This window comes from Cydia strobilella, chromosome 5, assembly GCF_947568885.1.
Source record: "Cydia strobilella chromosome 5, ilCydStro3.1, whole genome shotgun sequence".
In the NCBI taxonomy this organism is placed as follows: Eukaryota; Metazoa; Arthropoda; class Insecta; order Lepidoptera; family Tortricidae; genus Cydia; species Cydia strobilella.
In genome coordinates, this window is record NC_086045.1 from 18559747 (window position 1) to 18581370 (window position 21624).

The following is a 21624-nucleotide window of genomic DNA, read 5'->3' on the forward strand; positions in this document are numbered from 1 at the left end:
AAACAGTCTTTACTAGTCTACATGTGTGTGAATATTATTTTCACGTTTCCTACCGCTAACGTTCCGGCTGTGGAATGAACTCACAGCCTAGGCTTTCTCAGTCTACAGGTTGGGTTCAAAAAAGTAGTGCACAGGTTTGCAGAGTGCGTGAGCATACGCTTGTTTATAGTGGTAATTTACAAAGCTGGGTTTCCACTGGGGAAGGGTAATTTAATGGAAATTTAGATACTTTTATTATTAAAGTTAAACGGTGTCATTGAAGTGGAAGTTCGCAGCAGTCGCATTGGAAACCGAGCTTAAGGGCTTCTGGCAGGAGGGTGCTATAAAAAAGCTCAAGTGGTGGCATTTTCAAGGACTGGCAAAGACAAATTATTTGCTACTTGCTTTGGATAATAGCAGTTCTAGCAGTGGCAATGTGTATAACGTTTGAAACCGCTTTGCTTACGTCAGTTACAGGTACTTCCAAAGGTCTCAAAGCTCGAAACAACAACGTTTTATGAACGGGCCTTATGCATTATGATTGTGGCCACAGAAACCAGTTGTGTTTCAAAAGCACGTATGTATACTCGTATCTTATACCTTTACACGAGCAATTTTTGTATATATGTATATATATTTTGGGGATCTCGGAAACGGCTCTAACAATTTCGATGAAATTGGCTATATGGGGGTTTTCGGGGGTGAAAAATCGATCTAGCTAGGTCTTATCTCTGGGAAAACGCGCATTTTTGAGTTTTTATGTTTTTCGAGCAAAGCTCGGTCTCCCAGATATTAAAGCCTTAACAAAGCTATATTAATCGGTCAACAACAGAGTCCATTTGAACTTTACAGCACACCTAACGGAACAAAGCAAATTAAGAGCAAAGCGAATTTTAGGGCTCTGCCGTTTCACCCAATCTAAGGTTTAATTTGACATGAAATTTAAGAGCAAGATACTTAATATGTTGAGTTACTGTCTGTAGTTCTGATTCTGCTGCTTAAAGACAGGCAGGTTAGTCAGGTCTTGTTTAATTCGTGTGTTAAGGAGATATATACACTAATTAAAATAATTTAACACGGCGGCAGGCCGGCAGCGATATTATTCTTCACAAGTGTCGCGACAATTTAAAATACCTACTTAAAAAATTAGGTACTCGTACCTAAGACCTAAAAAAACATCACTAGAATATTTTATTATAGGTACGTAATAAAAAACAATTTACAAAAAACTTAATACGGCATAAAAGTCAGATGAATATAACAGCATTTTTGGTCTGTTCGACGTTCGATTCTTAAAATTAAGTTCCCAGAAATTAAAATGCGCCAACACTATACGCCTGCAGACGCCACCGACAGCCGAGCCGACGTATTTGTAAAACCTGAAGGACATTTCGACAACACAACACAAGGCATTGCCTACAATTCTGCGTCGACAGTATCCACGTGGACTGAATAACGAAGGAGGGTTCTTCGAGAAAGCTAGACGTTTTTGAGCTTAGTCATACCGCGTGTGCGTCATGGAACTGATAAACTGACCATAGGTAGGTTTATTGCAAAACTGACTATTGTTTTAAAGGCAGGTTAATTCAAACATTGGAACAAGGAAATTTTCATTTGAAGAAACAAATAAATGTGATGCCCAGGAAATAGGGAAGGCACAGATTCCATAAGTAAAACACTGAGAAGTCTCCCCAATACGCGCCACAGATCTCGTTGACCTATCTAAGTCAGACTCCCAAATCTAAGGCGTATTAGAACGCTTCAGCGTTAACTTAGCATGGATGGAAAGTATCAAAAAAATACCGACATGGATCCAACAAAATAATCACCCGGCCTTGATGAGCCGCGAAAGATCCGGGGTAAACTTAACAGAATAAGGTCCAACGTCAGCTACAGTAATCACAACCTTGACACATAGCATAGTAGTAGCATTCCGTATATCGCCTATAATTTAAATTTCTTTTTATAAAGAAAACCATTCGTGATACTGTAATAAGGGAATCAAATTGTTGGTTAATAATAAAGACGGTTTCTAATTAGATCAGGATGTACCGACTTATCGTCAACCGATAATAAGTTAGTTAGCTTTTTCTTTAACATTTGTGTTGAAAAATGTATCGTGATTTTTCTGTATTTCTTTTAGAATTCCCAAAATTGAAATTTGTTATGTGATGCCTGAGTACTGAAAAACTATTGATATTGTAAAATAAGAAAGACCGCTCAATTTTAATCCAAATGTAACCCTGCCGCGATTTTCTCTAAGATATGTGGTCTTCTTAAAGACTCAGATGGCGCGAGAACCCGCATGCAAATTGGATTACATTGCTGGCTACTAAAGTACTACCAATTCAACAAATCGATCAAATACCGCAGTGTAACGAAAATCGCATGCGAGTTCTCGCTTAGGTGAGCCTAAAGGGATCTCTGTGGATGCCACACTTGGCTGAGACAAGATGAGGTGGACTTACATACGGCGGCGAGCCAGCAAGCGACTCACCTGCAACAAATAACACGAACGTTCATTGGTGGACGGTCACGGACACCACCACCAGCTCAAACCAGCCAGCAGCTAAACTATCACCAGGACAAACCACCATCAGTTCAGTCTACAGTCTACACCCACCAGGGATTTTTTGCATAACATTTTACAAGTTTTACAACTTACCTGCACAAAGCGGACGCCCAATACCTTTTCTTGGAAATAGACTTGCATTTGTGAAACAAGTTGAATTTTTGATACAACAAGCTGCTGGATTCTATTTTATAAAGCTACAAATTACTGTTTTACGTTTACTGTTTTGGATGAGACTAGCCCAGGACCGGGGTAAGTGGCGTACACGAAGAGACGCCTATGCTCAGCAGTGGGCGACTCGACTGAAGGCTAAAATGATGATGATGATGTTGCAACACTGGTCACTAGGTTATTTGACTGTGGTTAAGAGTCACACGAAGTACACGAACCTAGCTGCCGCCATACAATCTTAGTGTAATTTAAGCATGTCGTACCTATTAAAATGAGAGCGTAACTTCGATTGTATGGGAGCTGCTTTTTAGCGGCGGGTTTCGTGTGACTGTTAATCGCATCGGTGCTACCTGCCAGTTAACAAGTTTTAAACAATTTAAAATTTTAGCCCACACCATATCACTAAACCATTTCAGCCCAACAGCACAGTCCTACACTATTAAGCTGCAATCTACCATTAGGCCACAACCCCCACCACCCACCACCGCACCACCAAAACATCAACCTCAGTTTAGCCACACCCGAACACCCGACCAGATCTCTATCAGATCACCTGGCGAGTATTGACAATCTAACTGTCAAAGACTCATGAGTATGGTCCCATGACCATGAGGTTCCTTATGACTTACTCCACTTCCTGTTAAATATTTGAAATAACCAATTGATAACAAGAAGTGGTCATTTATTTTGAACGATGTGAATCAAACTTTTTTTATAAGAGCGATCGTTCCATTTAAAACAAATAGTTATGATGTCTATCTGCAGTACTTATATATAAGTAGATAATCACATTTTTTTGTGTGCGGTCTGCTATAGGTACCTCAGTCAGATTTTTTAAAACATATCAGTGACAAGCAAGTGTTAATTGATAGGGACTGGTGACGTATATACCTGGCATCATTCCCTATCAATTGAGGCTTACACTCTCCATACTGGTGTAAATGAGATTCCCGGTTCTCCGGGAAATTTAAAAGCATATTACCAACATCCTGCAGCGAGGCGCGAACGAGGATATTGCACAAATTTTTGCTTCAATTTCTGCAGCTGTGAGGAAAGTGCCATTTTTGATTCGGAGCGGAAGCTACCGCAGTCAACGCAGATAGTTTCCTATCGATAAATTCAATGGTGTCACAGCCACAGCAATCGTCAGATATAATTTATGTTATATATACATATACAAGGAATTTTTTATAGTAACTTGTGCATTTGCTTTTGGAGATCACCAAGCGCAGGTGAGACTGCTAATGAAAACCATAAAATGGCATTTAAAACTGTTTAGTGAAGATGGTTCTTTTTGATCGACGTAAAAAATGGGAGGATTTCAATTCGTCCCGATATTTGTATCCCGGATTTCTCGAAGACAGCTGATTTAATTTGATAGTTTTTTTTTGTTTTTATACAACTCATCATCTTCCACGGCTCATGGAAGCCTGGGGTCCGCTTGGCAAGTAATCCAAGAATTGGCGTAGGCACTAGTTTTTACGAAAGCGACTGCCATCTGACCTTCCAACCCAGAGGGGAAACTAGGCCTTGTTGGGATTAGTCCGGTTTCCTCACGATGCTTTCCTTCACCGAAAAGCGACTGGTAAAAATCAAATGATATTTCGTACATAAGTTCCGAAAAACTCATTGGTACGAGCCAGGGTTTGAACCTGCGACCTTCGGATTGCAAGTCGCACGCTCTTACCGCTAGGCCACCAGCGCTTTTTGTTTTTACACAACTAACTAGAATAAACTATAGAAGTCTGTCTAGAGCTCAATAATTAAACCACGGTAATTGTGCCGTGAGCAACTCAACTGTACAAGTGTACAGCGCGCGCGTTGATAACAATGACAACGTATTGTTATGCTGCAAGAGTTTCGACATATACATACATAGAATTTTATTTTAGCCAACCAAAACTTTTATTTACCAATCACAACTTGTTTGGCTGAGGACCGGGATGTGGCGTACTCGAAATGAGGCCTTATGCTCAGCAGTGGGCGATATAAAGCCTATATGATGATGATGACACGTAGGTACATTTGCTCATGGAAATAATTATTTAGTGAAGTAGAACTGCTAATGAAGATTATTATAAATGATAGCTTGTTAAGTAGCGTTAGACTGTTCTGTAAAATCTGTTCTTTTGTTGTTAATTGATATCCAAATAGCATGCACATTGCACAATTTGCACATCATGCACATACCTACTTTTTACTAAGATTCCTCTGTCCGTCTGTCTGTCACCAGGCTGTATCTCATGAACCGTGATAGCTAGACAGTTGAAATTTCCACAGATGATGTATTTCTGTTGCCGCTATAATAAGTACAACAAATAATACAACGAATCAAAAAATAGAACAAAATAATTTAATTAGCATTTTAAATACTGTCCTATACTGTCTGGACTGACCTATACTCTGGCACTCAATAAGGCTACATGCTAATTTTATTTTTATAATTTATGAAGTTATTTGAATTTTATTATTAGTATTTTTAAATTACATATAACGTTTTTTTTGACTATTTTTAATTTTAGTTAATTTTTATTTTTGTTGTTTGTGACATTTTTGGGTGTTAAGAGTTAAGAATCTGAAATAAACGAATTGAATTAAATACATGTTTATGTATTTAATTATGTGCCTGTTTGGGAGATTAGCGATTCAGGAGGTCTCAGGAACAGCAGGCGGGGCTCTTCAATGACGGCTTCTTATTTTGATTTTACAAAATTGTTTTTATTTTAAATTATATTAAATGAATTTGACAAAAAGTTTGAACTTGTAGCGATTTTATATAAAATGCAAAAATAATCGCGTGAGCGGCTTGTGTGTCGTGCCGTGTAGATGGTAAAGTGTGGGGCTATCGCCGCGCTCCCGCGCGGCCGTGGTTGGAACTCCGCCTCTTCTTGGGAAGCCCGCTAGGTGGCGTTAGGCTCGCGAACATGCCCCCGGCCTTGAAAGCACCCGCTTTCAAAGTGATTGTGGTGATGTGGATGGGGCTGGCGCAGCTTCACTCTCTGGCGGCATCAAGAGAGGGCAAAGCTTGGTAAAAGCCCTGCGTATGACCCCACTCGCTGTTTTTACGTCAGCGACGCGGGAAACTCTGTCGTGGCCTGTGAACAGAGCTACCACCCGTCCCAAACGCCATTTGAGGGGTGGTAGATTATCTTCTTTGACCAGAACTAAGGAGTTGTGAACGATATCCTGGCCGTGCGTCTGCCATTTCGTTCTGGTCTGCAGCTCAGAAATGTATTGTTTCGACCATCGCTGCCAAAAGTGTTGTCGCATTTTCTCCAGCATCTCGTAGCGTGGGAGCCGGCCCGTCTCTGCCGTCAAGTCCTTGCAGGGCGGCGCTGTCAGCGGTCGGCCAATAAGGAAATGAGCTGGGGTTAATGCGGAAAGGTCGTTTGGGTCTGTGGAAAGAGGATGCATGGGTCTGGAATTCAGTAGGGCCTCGGACTGAGCCAAAATCGTGCTAAATTCCTCAAAAGTTAAATTCGCGTTGCCAATAACGCGCTTCAGGTGATATTTGCAAGACTGTACAGCTCTCTCACACAAACCTGACATATGTGGAGCATAAGGGGGGTTAAAATGCAAATTAATGTTATCATTAGCGGCACACTCAATAATATTATCCGCGTTGCCTTGTAGGAACGATGAAAGTTCTTTCATTGCCCCTACAAAACACCGGCCATTGTCCGAATATATGACGTTAGGCTTACCACGGCGCGAAATAAAGCGTTTAAGTGCGAGTAGGTATCCTTCGGTACTAAGACTTGTGACCAAATCAAGATAAACCGCGCGCGTCGTGAAGCATACTATCAGACAGATGTAAGCCTTTTGAGGCTTCGCTCCCCTACCCCTACGGTTAAGTACATATACTGGCCCCGCGTAGTCTACCCCGCAGCTCATAAAGGCGAACCCGGGTTCCAACCGTAGTGAAGGTAAGTTACCCATAATAGGCGCGAACGTCTTCGCCTTCATGCGAATGCAGGTTACACAGGTGCGTACCACTCGCTTTGCTAAATTAGTGCCTCCGAGAGGCCACCAGCAGTCTTTGATAGTAGCAAGCAGGAGACTAGGAGGCGCATGCAGTAATCGTATGTGCTCACTTTGAAACAATAGCTGTGTGAAACGATGTTTCGAACAAAGCAAAATCGGATGTTTTTTGTCGTATGAAAAACTAGTCGCATTACTAATACGACCACCGACCCTTATTAGTTTATCTGTGTCTAAAAAGACATTTAATTTATTAATACCGCGCGTGTGTTTAACAGGTAAGTTATTTATCATCTTATCATACTCAACAGGAAAAGATTTCATTTGCGAAAGACGCGCCAGATGTTGCATCGATGCATTCAATTCGTCAACAGTCAGCGGGCCAGTTTTACGATTTATTTTGTTTGTAATGCGTGTGTTGTTTATAAATCGCAAAACATAAGCACCCGCGCGCCGTAAGCGGTTAAAAGACGAAAACCTGTCGAATTCGAATACATCGGTGTTAATTTGGCTTGTCATACTAATTGTATTTGTTTTTATTTCAGGTAAATCGTCCGGTATTATTTGCGAAGTGCGAGATAAAGTACTAGGTAACCAGTCGGATTCCGGTTCATGCAAAAAGGGCGGTCCATTGAACCAGAACGAATTATCAATAAGCGCGTCAAGTTCAAGACCGCGGCTAACTAAATCAGCTGCGTTATTTTTGCTACTTACATGTAACCACTGCGCGCTCCCGGTTAACTCGTTTATCTCCGACACTCTGTTTTGAACAAAAGTTTTAAGCGTGTGGGGTGACATTCGGACCCACCCAAGAACGATTGTGCTATCACACCAAAAATACACAGAATCGAACTTCACTTTAAGCGATTTAATTACTTTCGAGTACAGCCTAGCAGCTAACAGCGCGCCTAATAATTCAAGTTTCGCGATACTGACTGATTTCAAGGGAGCGACCTTACTCTTAGAACACAACAGATGCACTGTTATGACCTCATTATTATTTCCCGAAAGCGTACGTACATATGCACAGGCTCCATAGGCCGCTTGACTAGCATCACAAAAAAAGTGCAGCTGTGTGCAATGCGCAGACGCATTCATTACATAACGAGGAATGCGGAGGCTATGTATGTGTTGTGTATGTATGAGTATGTATCTACGCCAGGCTGATGCGACATCCTCAGGTACTTCCGAGTCCCAATCTAAACGGTAAAGCCATAGTTTTTGAAGTAAAATTTTGGCAATAATTATGGCCGGCGAAAGTAGCCCGAGAGGATCATACATTTGTGAAATTACAGATAATATTTTGCGTTTTGTTATCGGTTCGTTATTATTATCCATTTGTATTTTTGCCGTGTAATAAAATTCGTCAGTGTTGTTAGTCCATCCTAAGCCGAGTGTTTTACTTTGACAGTTGTCGCCTAAACATAATTCGCGTGACGTAATTTTTGACGAGGAAAATTCCGAAACGTCAAAGTTAAACACCCATTTTCGGAGTGGGAAACAACCTGACTGCAGTACGTCGGTGACCTTTTCACAGATATCAATTAAAGCGTGTTTATCATTATTTCCTGTAATTAGGTCATCCACGTAACAGTCTTCCAATATAGTACGAGAGACCGCTTCGTCTGCACATTCCTTTGCCAGCTGATTGAGACAGCGGATGGCTAAAAAGGCCCCAGAAGAAGTACCGAAAGTTACCGTATTAAGTTGGTAAACATTTAGCGGCGCCGAAGGGTTCTCTCGCCACAATATTAGTTGAAGGTTCCGTTGGTCGGGTTGAATAAGGACTTGTCTATACATTTTCGCCACGTCTGCGCAGGCGACGTATTTATGTTCGCGAAAACGTAACAATATAGAAAAAATATCGTTTTGTATGGTCGGCCCGACTAATTGCAAATCGTTCAGGGATTTCCCAGAACTAGTGGGCATTGATCCATTAAATACAACCCTTAAGCGTGTAGTGAGACTATCTTTTAATACAGAGTGGTGTACAAGAAAGCAGTAAGGCTTTGTGTATGTGTGTATAAGTGACATGTGCCCTAGCTCAATGTATTCACGCATAAAATCGGAGTACATCTTTTTGTGCTCGGGGAACCGCTCGAGTTTGCGTTCTAAAGATAAGAACCTACTCCTAGCTACATCGTAGGTATCGCCGAGCGCATCAGCTGATTCCTTTAGGGGTAAACGTACTAAAAAACGACCATCTTTATCGCGTTGCGTAGTCGAAACGAACAGCTGTTCACATGCGCGTTCGTCGTCTGTCAGTCCATCTCCTATCTTCGAAACCTCCTCGAGCTCCCAAAACTGTTTTAATTGCGTGTCTAAAGTTTGCGTGAAATGACAAGTAGTCTTATTTAATTTAATGCGTTTATTATTTATCGGACCCACGACGATCCAACCAAGTTTAGTATCTTGTAAATAAGGCCCTTCTGCGAGAGGAAATCTATCCTTATTTAACAAGCCCCAGAAATAATCACCGCCTAACAATATATCAATATCTGATGATTTGAAATAATTAGGGTCCGCGAGTTGAATATTGTCTGGAATGCGAATGGAATGCGCGCTTATCACTGCTGACGGCAGTGGTTCCGTTAAGACAGGGAGTACCATGCAATTGATGCGTGTATGGTAGTCACCTTTAATAGAATGTAGGTTAAGCTGACACGAGTGTGTGGTTTGCGTGACTAATTTACCTAACCCTGAAATATTGCAAGTGGACTGTACCAAAGGCGTATTTAATTTATCTATGAAAGATTGCGTGACATAACTGTGTTCTGAGCCATTATCGAGAAAAACTCTAGCCCTATGTAATTTATTGTTGCTATCGGCAACTTCTGCTATTGCAGTACTCATTAATACCGGTTTTAAAGGCGGTGAGAGTGTGTGCGAATTAAGTGTGAGAGTGTGATAAGTCGAGGTGGCGGGGACGGCACTCGCCGGTGGCTTATTGTTTACATTGCCAGCCGTAGCGGATGCACCGTCACTGTCACTACTCAGGCTATGGATCAAGCTATTATGTTTTTTCTGGCAGATCCTACACGGGCCAAAAAAGCAGTTGTCAACTGTGTGACCAGCGCGAAGACAATTGTGACATAGTTTCTTATCTTCAATTAATTTTACTCGATCGGGAACAGTTAAATCAAGGAAACTATTACACGAATAAAGCGGATGATTAGCGCTACACATTTGACAAATGCGAGGCGAAGTGCGTTTGGAACTGGATTTGTTTGTGTGTGATTGTGAAACCGTGGAGCTAGAAGCATAACTATGCGTTGCGTGTAAATTGTGTGATTGCGACTGATTTGATGACTTTTTATTTTCATGCGTATTTGAGTGCGTATTTTTGGAATGATTAGCCGCAATAGATTCCAACATATCTGCACGGTTTTGTAAAAAAGTAATCAAATCAGTTAGCTTAATACGAGAGGTAGAATCCTGCCGATTAGAGTTGATCGAGCCCTTGTGTTCCTCCCACTCGCGCTCCGTAGCCGCGTCTAGTTTCGTGACAATTAAATAAATGACTAGCGTGTCCCAGGAGTCCGTAGGTTCTCCTAGGGTCTTCAGGGCACGAAGGGAACGGAACACCGAGTCAATCAGCTTTCTAATCTGTGTAGCAGATTCTTTGTTTAATGATTGCGTGTTGAAAAGTGACTTTACGTAATTGTGTGTTAGTAACCTATGATTATTGAAACGGTTTTCGAGAATCTCCCATGCGATCGTATAGTTCTCTGCTGAAAATTCCAAGGACTTGATTACTTCCAAAGCGGTACCGGTTAGGGCTGCGCGTAGGTAATGGAACTTTTGTATGGCACCCAGGTCCTTAGAATCGTGTATCAGAGAAGTATACGTGTCCCTAAACCCTAACCAATGCTCGTACGAACCGTCGAAGGTGGGGAGTGATATCGTAGGTAATTTAACCTTATAACCTACGGAATCTGCGCTGGCAGGGGCAGCGGCGCTGCCGTTAGCAACAGCGGGACTGTTGCCAACGTTAGCTAATTCGGACGCTGCGGCCACTGTCTGATAATATTTCCCTTCAAACTCTTCGCGGTATTCTAAATGGTTAGGGAGGTCACTCGACTCTGCTAACTCCTCGATTCTAGTTTGAACGACATCGAAATCTTGATAATAACTCGCGGCATTATTTATGCGTAATTGCAACTCGACTTTTCGAATATTCGTTAAATTAGCCTTATTAAGCGTAACGACATATTTAGCGAACAACGCGAGTTTACCCTTGAGTGTGCCTCGTCTTTGCGTCAAGATATGCGGATCGTTTAAATCAATAGTCACTGATGTTTTAGGAGTAGCCATGGTGTGTGAGAGAAAATGTAAAGCACTTACAGTTTATTCCCGAAACTCGTTGTCGGCACGTAATGGCGGCCGCGTGCACCACGCGACACGTGCTCGACACTGGAAGGTTACAAAATAGACACGATATTAGCACAATGCCGATTGAAGGAAGAAGGTGAAGGATGGATGGCCTGACCGTTTCTTGCTGATCCTGGCGCTGGTTGATAGCTTCCGGCTCGAAGGTCCAATGTTTGGGAGATTAGCGATTCAGGAGGTCTCAGGAACAGCAGGCGGGGCTCTTCAATGACGGCTTCTTATTTTGATTTTACAAAATTGTTTTTATTTTAAATTATATTAAATGAATTTGACAAAAAGTTTGAACTTGTAGCGATTTTATATAAAATGCAAAAATAATCGCGTGAGCGGCTTGTGTGTCGTGCCGTGTAGATGGTAAAGTGTGGGGCTATCGCCGCGCTCCCGCGCGGCCGTGGTTGGAACTCCGCCTCTTCTTGGGAAGCCCGCTAGGTGGCGTTAGGCTCGCGAACAGTGCCAAATGCTAATCAAAGTGCATCATCACAATATTCACGAATTTCACGATAGAGGGCGTGAAGAGGTATATAACGATTACAATTACACGGTATTGTATTTATCACTCAAACCCGGTAGTACGAATGTGGTTATCTCCGACCGAAAGTATTTTGTCCTTCTCTCAATGAATACCTAACATAAGTAAGTACCTATGTTAGGTACTAATTGAGAGAAGGACAGGCTAACAAGGAATGCAAGCATCTTTGAACGATTGTCACGAAATTATACAAAGGCCAAATACGTATAATTGTAGACGTACATACTAATAAATTCTCGTGAAGATGTTTGTTTACTCTCTTTAACAAAAACGTCTGAATTAATATGTATGAATCTTGTTCGTGTACATAGGAAGATTAAATTCACGAGCTGCGAAAAATAGCAAAAAATGATCTCGATTACCATTTTATTATTGTCCATCTGAATACTTTGATGCTCGCATTTGCAGTTAATAAAAAATAAGGTATATTTTATTGGCAACGGTAAATTAATATCTAAATTAAAAACATAATATAAACAGTTCAATAAATACGAGCGGTGTGCGACGATCGACGAATGAACGTCAAGGACTCTTGACTCACCGCTTACACGGGAAATTTCATAATATGCCTGTATGTTATCTGATTGTGGGATGTGGTTATCTTTATACGCGATGTAACAAATTTAGGATTCAATTTCTTTCAAAGAATTCACAGTGTCATTCAGTATAGTCTCCCATGTATATAATATTTCGAAAACATGGTAAAGATATTTTCATCACATCAGAATGAATACGAACCTACTTCTAAGAAAAATACTTCTTAAAAGTCAAGGTATAAAAAGAGTTTTACTGTAAAACGTTTATAATTTAACTGTTTTGTTTATATTTTAAAATATTTAATTTGATTAATTTAATAGCCGTTTAAAATATTTTAACACAATTTTCAATCGTGGCATTCGTGGCTGAATGCGGACGGGTCCGTGCCTTCGATGCAGTCAAAAAATGACAGTATGGCGGACGAATGTTTGAAATTTCACCGTGTAGGGAGCGTGCATAAACTATAGGGGGCAGCACAGACGTCAGATTTTTGGCGCGAGGCGTAAATGTGTAGTTTATGCTTCCAAAGTAGCCCACAAGATGGCAGCATTTGCTTTGGCGTGAAGTGTCAATGTACATGTGATGTACATGTTTATGGTTCCGATTCAGGACACAAGATGGCAGAACCTCCAACGCGCACGGTCGCTATTCAGAATTATTTCGCCTAAAATTTTGTTTTTTCTTTGCATGTGTGAGTGATGCAAAACATTCTGTGTAACTTTGGGGGTAAGAATATTTTTACTCGAGTCTAGCCTGCGGCTGTCGTGAATATATACACTCTCGTACGATATATCACTTAACCCCTCGTTGCACAATGTAGTATTGCTCTGTGAGTGACTATGTGACACATTATTACTATTTTGGACCCGGGTATGTCCTTACACTGCGTCCGGACCCGGATATGTCCTTAAACTACGTCCAAAAGAGAGGTATGGGCACTGTGAATGACATCTCGCTTTGTGTGGTAGGGCACTGGACAGCGGATGCCATTCCAGATCTAGAGCAGAGCCCAACTGGGGAAGTACCTCCACCTTACAGAAAACCGCAGCCAAATAACACTAGACCCTACTTATAGTGTTGTGTTCCTGCCGGTAAGGTTGCCAGAGCTCAACGAGGGAGAGGAGTGTTAGGGTCGGCAACGCGCGTGTAATATCTCCGGTGTTGCAGGCGTCCATAGGCTACGGTAACTGCTTACCATCAGGCGGGCCGTATGCTTGATTGCCACCGTGGTATAAAAAAAAATATTACCATAGCCTGGTTTTCCGGGAGCAAAAACGTAAAAGTTAATTAAATATCGACTCTATTGTTATCGATATCGATAGCAAGCCATTTCTAAATCGTAATAACAAATAAAATACATCCTTGTAGCTTGTAGCAAAGAGGATATAATAAATTTCAGTTATAGTAAATTTTGTAACCACTGTAAATTCACTGCCATCTATCGACATACTTTAAAACTAAAAATGAAGATTTATAAAAATACGTGAAAATGTATTTAAATATGGATTTTTTTTATTTGCATTAATTATTTTTATATGATTTTGACCCATGTTCTTTCACCGATATGCGTTAAAATTATAAATAACAAACGAAACCGTCAACGCCCTCTATACGAGAGTAGGCCAAAACTAGTGGTGCCATCTGATCGAGAATCAAATTTTCGTGATTTTCGAGGCACGTTTTTTCCTTAGACTGTATCTATCTATTACGGAGTTATATCTATCTTTGCTTGTAGTAAAGAATATTCATTCGTCGTGCGTTGTCCTTGTATTTCTCCCACCAAGCAGTTCGCACATAGCCAATATCCTACTGCACAAAATGCTGCATAAAGTTACAGCACAAAACCTGAAAATTTTTGGGGGGACAGCGCAGCATCCTCCCACTTCCTTAGCTAGGATATTCTAACCCCCTTATTCAAAAAACTTTACAAAGGAAGCCAAAATGAAAGATTAACCTAATTGACACTTGTAGCGTATTTATGAATAACGCCATTATAATCTTCGAGCGCGAACAATATGTCCCAACAAAGAGGATATGATAAGATAGAGCAGTACTGTCATAGCAAAGATAGATATAACTCCTTATTATATCCTCTTTGGTCATAGTAAATTTTGTAACCACAGTAAGTTCACTGCCATCTATCGACACACGATTAAAACTAAAAATATCAAAAAAATTATTTATATACGGATAAATGTTTTTTTTTATTTGCATTTATTATATTAATTATTTTTATATGATTTTCACCCATGTTCTTACACTGATATGCGTTAAAATTGTTAAATAACAAACGAAACCGTCAACGCCATCTCTACGAGAGTAGGCCAAAGGTAGTGGCGCCATCTGATCGAAAATCAAATTTTCTTGATTTTCGAGGCACGTTTTTTCCTTAGACTGTATCCATCTATTACGGAGTTATATCTATCTTTGGTCCCAATATGTGAAGTTTAATAATGATTAGTACATTGATTACTCTATTATTATTAAACTTCATGATAGCATTGAAAGTGTTTTATTAAGTTTCAATTAATAAAACACTATCAATACCATGTTGTTCCTGTCACACGATGTTATATTATAACATTTCCCATTAAGGAAGTCTTTTGTGCCCTTTGCGTGATAATGGCGATATTCAGTCCAGTAATGAGAATATATATATGAAGTCTTAGTCAAAATGTAAAAAAACGGCCGCCATCTTGGATTTCTAAATTTCTGGTGGTTCGATCGTATTGACAATAACAAACGAGAAATTTGGACCTGGCGTGACGTAACAACTTGTAAAGTTGGAGATGTCGGCGCGAGGACGGTGGTAATTGAATAGGCGACTGATCGACTGAAGGTCGCGGCGATTGCCTCCACTTGACTCGCCCATGGCCTGCCTCCACTCGGCTCCAGCTTATAAACAGACTGGAGAGAGGATTTTTGTATTAATATAATGTTGGAGGAGATTCCCATATGCTCTCTCTTTCTGCAGTGTGAAATGTGCAATGAAATTATGGTATATTTCATAGAAAACTGCTAGCAAGCAGCTTTCATGAAAGTTACCCTGAAGGAAGTCATAAACAAAAAAACTTATTCCGCTTCTCAAACTTTTATTCAGCGCGCAATTTCATACAGAGAAAAAAAATTTGGAATGTTGGTAAACGAGCGACACCTTGTGGTATGTGTTAGGGACCTTCTTCTTCTTCTTTATTTCCTGTTACCCCCTGCTGGGGTGTAGGGCTCGAATCTTGTTCTTCCATTGACTTCGGTCTTGGGCAGCTTGGGTAACCTCCTCCCACCCCATCTCCAATACACCCAGCTCTTGCTCCACAGAACGACGCCAAGTAGATTTAGGGCGACCATGTTTCCGCTTGCCGGGCATCTTCCAGGTCAGGGCCACTTTGGATAGGTGGATGTCAGGTTTCCTGAGGACATGCCCAATCCAATGCCATTTCTGCGTCTGTATCTCCTTGTGTACGGGTGTTTGTCCGGTTATTCTCCATAAGTAAGCGTTTGTGATCCAATTAGGCCAAAAGATGCGAAGGATTTGCCTTAAGCATTCGTTCACAAACACTCGGAGCTTCGTCATTAGATCTTTGCGGACAAACCAGGTTTCGCACCCGTACAGCAGCACGACTTTTACATTGGAATTGAAGATCCTTACTTTGGTTCTTCTCGTCAGGGTAGAGGAGTTCCACACAGGTTTAAGCTGGCCGAATGCGGCTCGGGCTTTGTTTATCCGTGCTTCAATGTCTGCTTCCGTTCCTCCACTCTGGTCGACAATACTGCCCAGATAGCAAAAGCTAGCCAAGTTAGGGACGTTAGGGTACGCAAAACCATTAAAACCAGTCCTGCAATTATTATGAATGGGGGTTCCCGGTAACGAAAATAGCAGCGGGATTTTCCGGTACTTTAAGGACAGGACTCCTAAATTCGGTTTGTATTTTGGTCATCCATACTTTATGTTATTAATGCAAAAATAAAATGCCTACTGAAACGGTTTTAATGAAATTTAGCCTGTATGGCTGGGCTCTTGGGGATGGATATAGCCTAATTTATTTTTGGAATCTACCCTCAGGGGCAGAGTAAATTATGCAGACTGATGCCCAAGTGGACAGAGCTGCGGACACAGCTTGTACCTATTGTATTTCATGAGGGCGAGAAAGAATTACTCAGTTCCGGTTATCGTTAGGATAATTATATACATCTGTAACGTTTGACTTGCTTTGATTTTGCGCTGGTTAGTTCAAAATGTGCATTTTTGATATCCTTTTTTAGGCTTAAAATACATGGAAAATACTATTCAGATATTAAACAAGAATATAAATTATAGTGTCTGAAATTGTATATAGTGTTCAATGAATCCTTGAAGGCTCACGTCCGTAAAGGCAAGGCTCTGTCCGAGTTAATCTTAAAAGCCGTGGGTGTTGTAGCCGCAACACTAGACTAAGTGAATGCTAACAACAGCGACCTTGACGCTGAGTGTGCACGTCTGCCCTACAACAGAAAACTAACACAATCGAAAGGCACTAGATATCTACCGCAATAGGTATAGCCATAACTACAACAAGCTCTAAGCTGCACACTAGGTATACAAATAAATATATAAATCTATTCTTGTCTCATATCTTATTATGGCAAAACGGACTAACCGGTTCTGTTAAGTATTTGTTACATCTAAATTCACTACAACGAAAAACACAAACAAAGTTAGGATAGTGTTGCATTATGGACTTTATTTTACGTACGATATGATCTACACTATAATACATTAATCGTTCCACAGAACGTCGTTTTGTTTCAGTCGTTTAGATAACAAAATGCACCATGAAAAATATTCAAATCGCTTCATAGAGGGGTGTCTATATAGTGTCTATGTTTTATCAAGGAACTCTTCAAATATCAGATCTTGACCTGATCAGTGATATGGAACATTAGAACAAACTGAGGTTCTTTATGTATCTTTTTTCATAATTTTACGAAGATTTTAGATGCTCTCTTTAGTTAGAGATAAAGAAACGTTTCGTTGACGCTTAATTTTCAATTCAACTTCATTGCAAGTCAGTAATAAATAAGAATTACAGTGATTTCGTTTTGGCTTTACAGATATTTTACGATAAGTACATTTCAACTATTATTTAGTTGCTACTAGAGATAGTAGAGCTGCCTCGACTTTTCGGCAACTATCTGATATACTTTGCCGAATTTTCGGTATTCGGCCGAATAAAGAATTCCTATTTACTGCACCTACTTATGAAGAAAAATTGCACAACTAAAGTGTACCACATCCCACGATATAGGTATAATATTTTAAATGTATTCTTGGGACGTTGTTATCAAAAAAGATTTTTTTTAGCGTTGCTTGCAAATTATTTTACTTTTTTTTTATTTTTTATTCATGTATTTATTTAGGGACTTTTAATCTTAAGATTACGCCAGTCCCATCGTACCTTAATCTAAAATTATTTTACTTTTATCATAGGCTACATTTGCTGACTAACTACATACACTACTAAATGAGCAACAAAACTTAAATCTTAACATTGTCCTTTGTAGGTGACCAGTTTTCATTATAAATGTGTGACTCAAAATGTACACATGTTGTTTACTGAATATTCGCTTCGGCCGAGAGGGCGGCCGACTGGCCGAGTATTTGGTATTCGGCCAAAAGCACTATTCGTTGCATTTCTAGTTGCTACTCCGAGTCATGCTTGCACGCGAAACACCAGTCAACTTAAACATAGCTGTAAAACTGTGTATGTACCGGCAATTGCAAAACACAAAGGACACAGCGATAACAATGGGACAGAACAATGCTTATCATTATCTGGCGTGACGTAACACAGGTGTCACATAGTACCTGCAGAAGCATGAGACGGTGTCGTCCAAGTCCAGCGGTAAGGCGCTCGGGACCGGCGAAACGCTGCGGTACTTGACGTGGAGGACGCGTCGCGCTACGCGCGCGCCGCTCCTGCGCAAGATGCCGCCGGGCCACCGAGGTTTTTCCACACTCTCATCACTGCCCGAGCTCATCGCGCCGGCGGCAACGCCGCGCAAAAAACACAAAAACGCACGTTCACTCGTGCGCGCGCAACACGACTGACGAGGCCGCGCGCGCGCAGTGACGTCACGCGTTATCAGCACACCTGAGGCCGCGATAGCGTCTCTCCCTAGATTGTCGCTCTTATCAGGATTCCCCGTGGTTTCCATTGGCTTGACGCATTACCCGCGCGTATAATGCAGTTAAATGGGGCTTGAAATTACTGTTTGTTCATGTTGGTAAACGTTTGTATGTGAGACGGTCTGCCTAATGCAATACTTCCCCGTAGACCGGGACATATCCCCGTTTGAAGCTTGGCGTCCCGGTGTCCCCGTCATTAAGCAAATAGTCCCCGTCATTAAGCAAAAGTCCCCGTCAATGCTCAGAATTTTGCAAGGGTTGCCATACGTCCTCGTACACCGTACAATGTTCTCGTTTGAAGCTGGGTGTCCCGGTAATACTGAAGCAAAAATTTGAAAAGAATTGTCTCGTCGCCGTCCCTACTCCCGACACTTATGCCAACCCTAGCCGGTAAGCCGGTAACGGTAACCCCGGTGAAGTTGACCACCCCATATCTGTAAAGTTTGACGATCGGCATCGGTTTAAGATTTGGCCGACCCTTTTAAGAACCCTTTCAAATAGGTAGCGCCATAAATTTGGTATTTAGAAAATTAAAAAAAAAACCTATCATTTGTAACCATCGGCTGATGGTACATGATTACACAAAACTGCATGGAAAATGTATCAATGAATTCATTAATAATTTCTCCATGCGATTTCGCAGCTCACTGTCTAGTTTTCATTATTATTGTATTGAGAATTTTTTTTTCATTATTGTTATAACCTTGTAACAATTAATGCTTCACAACATTTTGTAGCTTAAAAAACCAACTTAATATGAAAAATGTATGTATTTATACAATTCACATCAGTTTGGCATCTATCCACGTTATTTTTATTTTTTGTGGGTTCTTACTTATTTCCACATCGGTGGTCCTAGGTCCTAGGTGAGTGGAAGAGAATTATCGTATTCGAGTGTCAATATTATCTTACGCCTATCAAAGAAGCAGTACCCCAAAATATTTCTTGCAAAATAAGCTTAAATTTCATTGGAATTGGATTGGATTTTTATTTTATTGGAATTTTATTTTTATTATATATTGATATAATCAAAGAAAGCACAATTTTCGTCTAAATTGGGCAAAATTCCGTTTTATATTTGTTTTTTTTTTAGATAGTTTTAAACGCTTTACAGGAAATTTTAACATTAACAACTAACATTTCTTGGTTAAATGTTAAATTTAATAATTTAACATTTAACCAAGCCAAACCCAAAAGGTATTAATTTTAGCCTATTTCTGTGGATAATACTAGTTTTTGGTGGCGTTGTCCAACGGCTGAAATCGTACTCTAAAATTATCGTACTTTTGCGTACGATAATGCTCTTTGGTACGTACATCGTACCGGAGCCCAATTTATAGTACATGTACGATAATTATCGTCCGCCTGGCAACACTGTCCACATTTATTTATGCAAACAGCAAACACCACTTCCAGTACAATAACCCTAAGTCACCTTACTTTTCATATTTATTTATTTAAGAAACAAACAGTCGTTTACAAACAAGTTTACAAATATTTCTTAAAATTAAGACCTGGAGTTTCATTATTGTATATAAATTGCAGTCTATAAAACAACAAAAACATAATGTAGGTAGGTTATATGCAAAACTTAGTCAAGTTTCCAAGGTAATGTAAGGTATATAAAGAAACAAACCATTTACATACGAATTTATGTAAATTAGGTGATGTATGATAAAAATAGGTAATTTCAAGGTAGTCAGGATGTATGGTAAAATATGTAGTTCAAGTCAGATACAGTTGAATCCGATCTGTCATTTTAGTACAAGATTTGCCCCCGAAAACGGCCGCTCGCACGGAGCGACTCGGGGACAACATTGCGTGAGCGGCTCAGGGTGTGGAGAGGTGTGCGCCGCTTTTTACCCTGTGGCTGGCTCGCACGGAGCGACACGAGGACAACATTGCGTGAGCGGCTCAGGTTGTGGAGAGGTGTGCGCCGCTTTTTACCCTGTGGCTGGCTCGCACGGAGCGACACGAGGACAACATTGCGTGAGCGGCTCAGGGTGTGGAGAGGTGTGCGCCGCTTTTTACCCTGTGGCTGGCTCGCACGGAGCGACACGGAGACAACATTGCGTGAGCGGCTCAGGGTGTGGAGAGGTGTGCGCCGCTCTTTACCCTGTGGCTGGCTCGCATGGAGCGACACGGGGACAACACTGCGTGAGCGGCTCAGGGTGTGGAGAGGTTTACGCCGCTCTTTACCCTGTGGCTGGCTCGCACGGAGCGACACGGGGACAACACTGCGTGAGCGGCTCAGGGTGTGGAGAGGTGTGCGCCGCTTTTTACCCAGTGGCTGTAAGCAGCCATTGTCCATTCCCGTCATGCATATTTCACTTTCACCCTGCGAGCATATAGCTCTGACACCTCATTCTGGACGGCCAGTAAAGACAAGCTAGAGGTGAGAGTCCTGCGGCTCCTGCTCAGTGTCCACTCCAGCCGGCCAAGGAAGGCAAGCCGGAGAGAGGGGCCTGACCAACTCTCGGGGCCATGGGACCCAACCAAGGGACGTCACTCCCCAAGTTCCCATTCAGCTCGCCACAAGCTGCCCTGGCCTGGGAATATTATTATTTTCAAGAGCAAGTATCTGTTAGGCCTAACAGTTGACTTATAGACACAAAGGCCTACTATACACAAGGTCTACTATATATACAATAAAATATAGATAAAATGTGACGTTTTCAACCAAAAGGTACCACATTGTCGCTTGTCGATAAGGTTGATTTCGAATTGAAGCTATATGAAAATAGCGCCTTATTAACAACCGACAATAAGTACCCTTTTGGTTGTAAATGGCACAAATGTTTATTAATTGCATAAGCAAAGATTGAAAAAAGCTAATTCTACTAAGCAGGAAACCATTGCACATATACTGATATACAATTAATTTAATTATTATTGATATTAACAATAAAAAAAAATATGCAAAGCAATCATATTTCTGTATGTTTGAGAGAATTAAGAAAACAAAGGCTAATCAATTTCTTGTGTATGGCCCCCAAAATGTGCTTGTTTTTTTTTAATGAATATTGGAAACTTGTATCAAGTTTTGCAAATTTATCTAAAAATAACAATGAAGAATATGAATGTTTGAGTGAAAGATATATGTTATATTATAAACTTGACGTTAGACTAGGTTTTAACATTGTTTTACGCTTAATAAGCTCACCAATCAATATTGTAATGGTTCTGTGCTGAGAAAAACTTGGTGAAATTTACATCTGGGAAATAAAATTTAATTAACCCGTGGAGCGCCATACTGTCACATGTGTGTTAGTATAGGAGTATCATACTACTGTGAAACTAGGG

General features: G+C 40.8%; 2 protein-coding genes across 5 annotated transcripts in view; both read right to left on the minus strand.

Annotated features, from left to right (window-relative positions):
- The window catches only part of LOC134741532 (MOB kinase activator-like 2), a 103455-nt gene that overhangs the window by 79263 nt on the left and 2568 nt on the right, over window positions 1–21624 (minus strand). Inside the window, exon 2 of one of the 3 annotated variants that reach the window (XM_063674351.1) lies at window positions 2448–2476. The exons of 1 other annotated variant lie outside the window; for it this stretch is intronic. Coding sequence is in view for 1 of the 2 variants with exons in the window: in XM_063674347.1 (XP_063530417.1) it covers window positions 18001–18350 (350 nt within the window). In the remaining variant the exon portion in view is untranslated. Of the gene's footprint in view, window positions 1–2447; window positions 2477–18000; window positions 18366–21624 lie in introns of those variants that run through there. One more of the 3 variants, XM_063674347.1, reaches the window with a different exon arrangement.
- On the minus strand, window positions 5495–11424 carry LOC134741480 (uncharacterized). Of its 2 annotated transcripts, none has more exons than XR_010127885.1 (2): window positions 11048–11424; window positions 5495–6117 (listed from the first exon to the last, which is right to left on the minus strand). XR_010127885.1 is itself a non-coding variant. In XM_063674266.1 (2 exons), the coding sequence occupies exons 1-2, from the start codon at window positions 7220–7222 to the stop codon at window positions 5675–5677; spliced, it is 1008 nt and encodes a 335-aa protein (XP_063530336.1). In that variant the 5' UTR covers window positions 7223–7391; the 3' UTR covers window positions 5522–5674. The 2 variants fall into 2 exon arrangements, 1 of the variants encoding a protein (XP_063530336.1); XM_063674266.1 differs by lacking the exon at window positions 11048–11424 and adding an exon at window positions 6658–7391 and having other exon boundaries at window positions 5522–6117.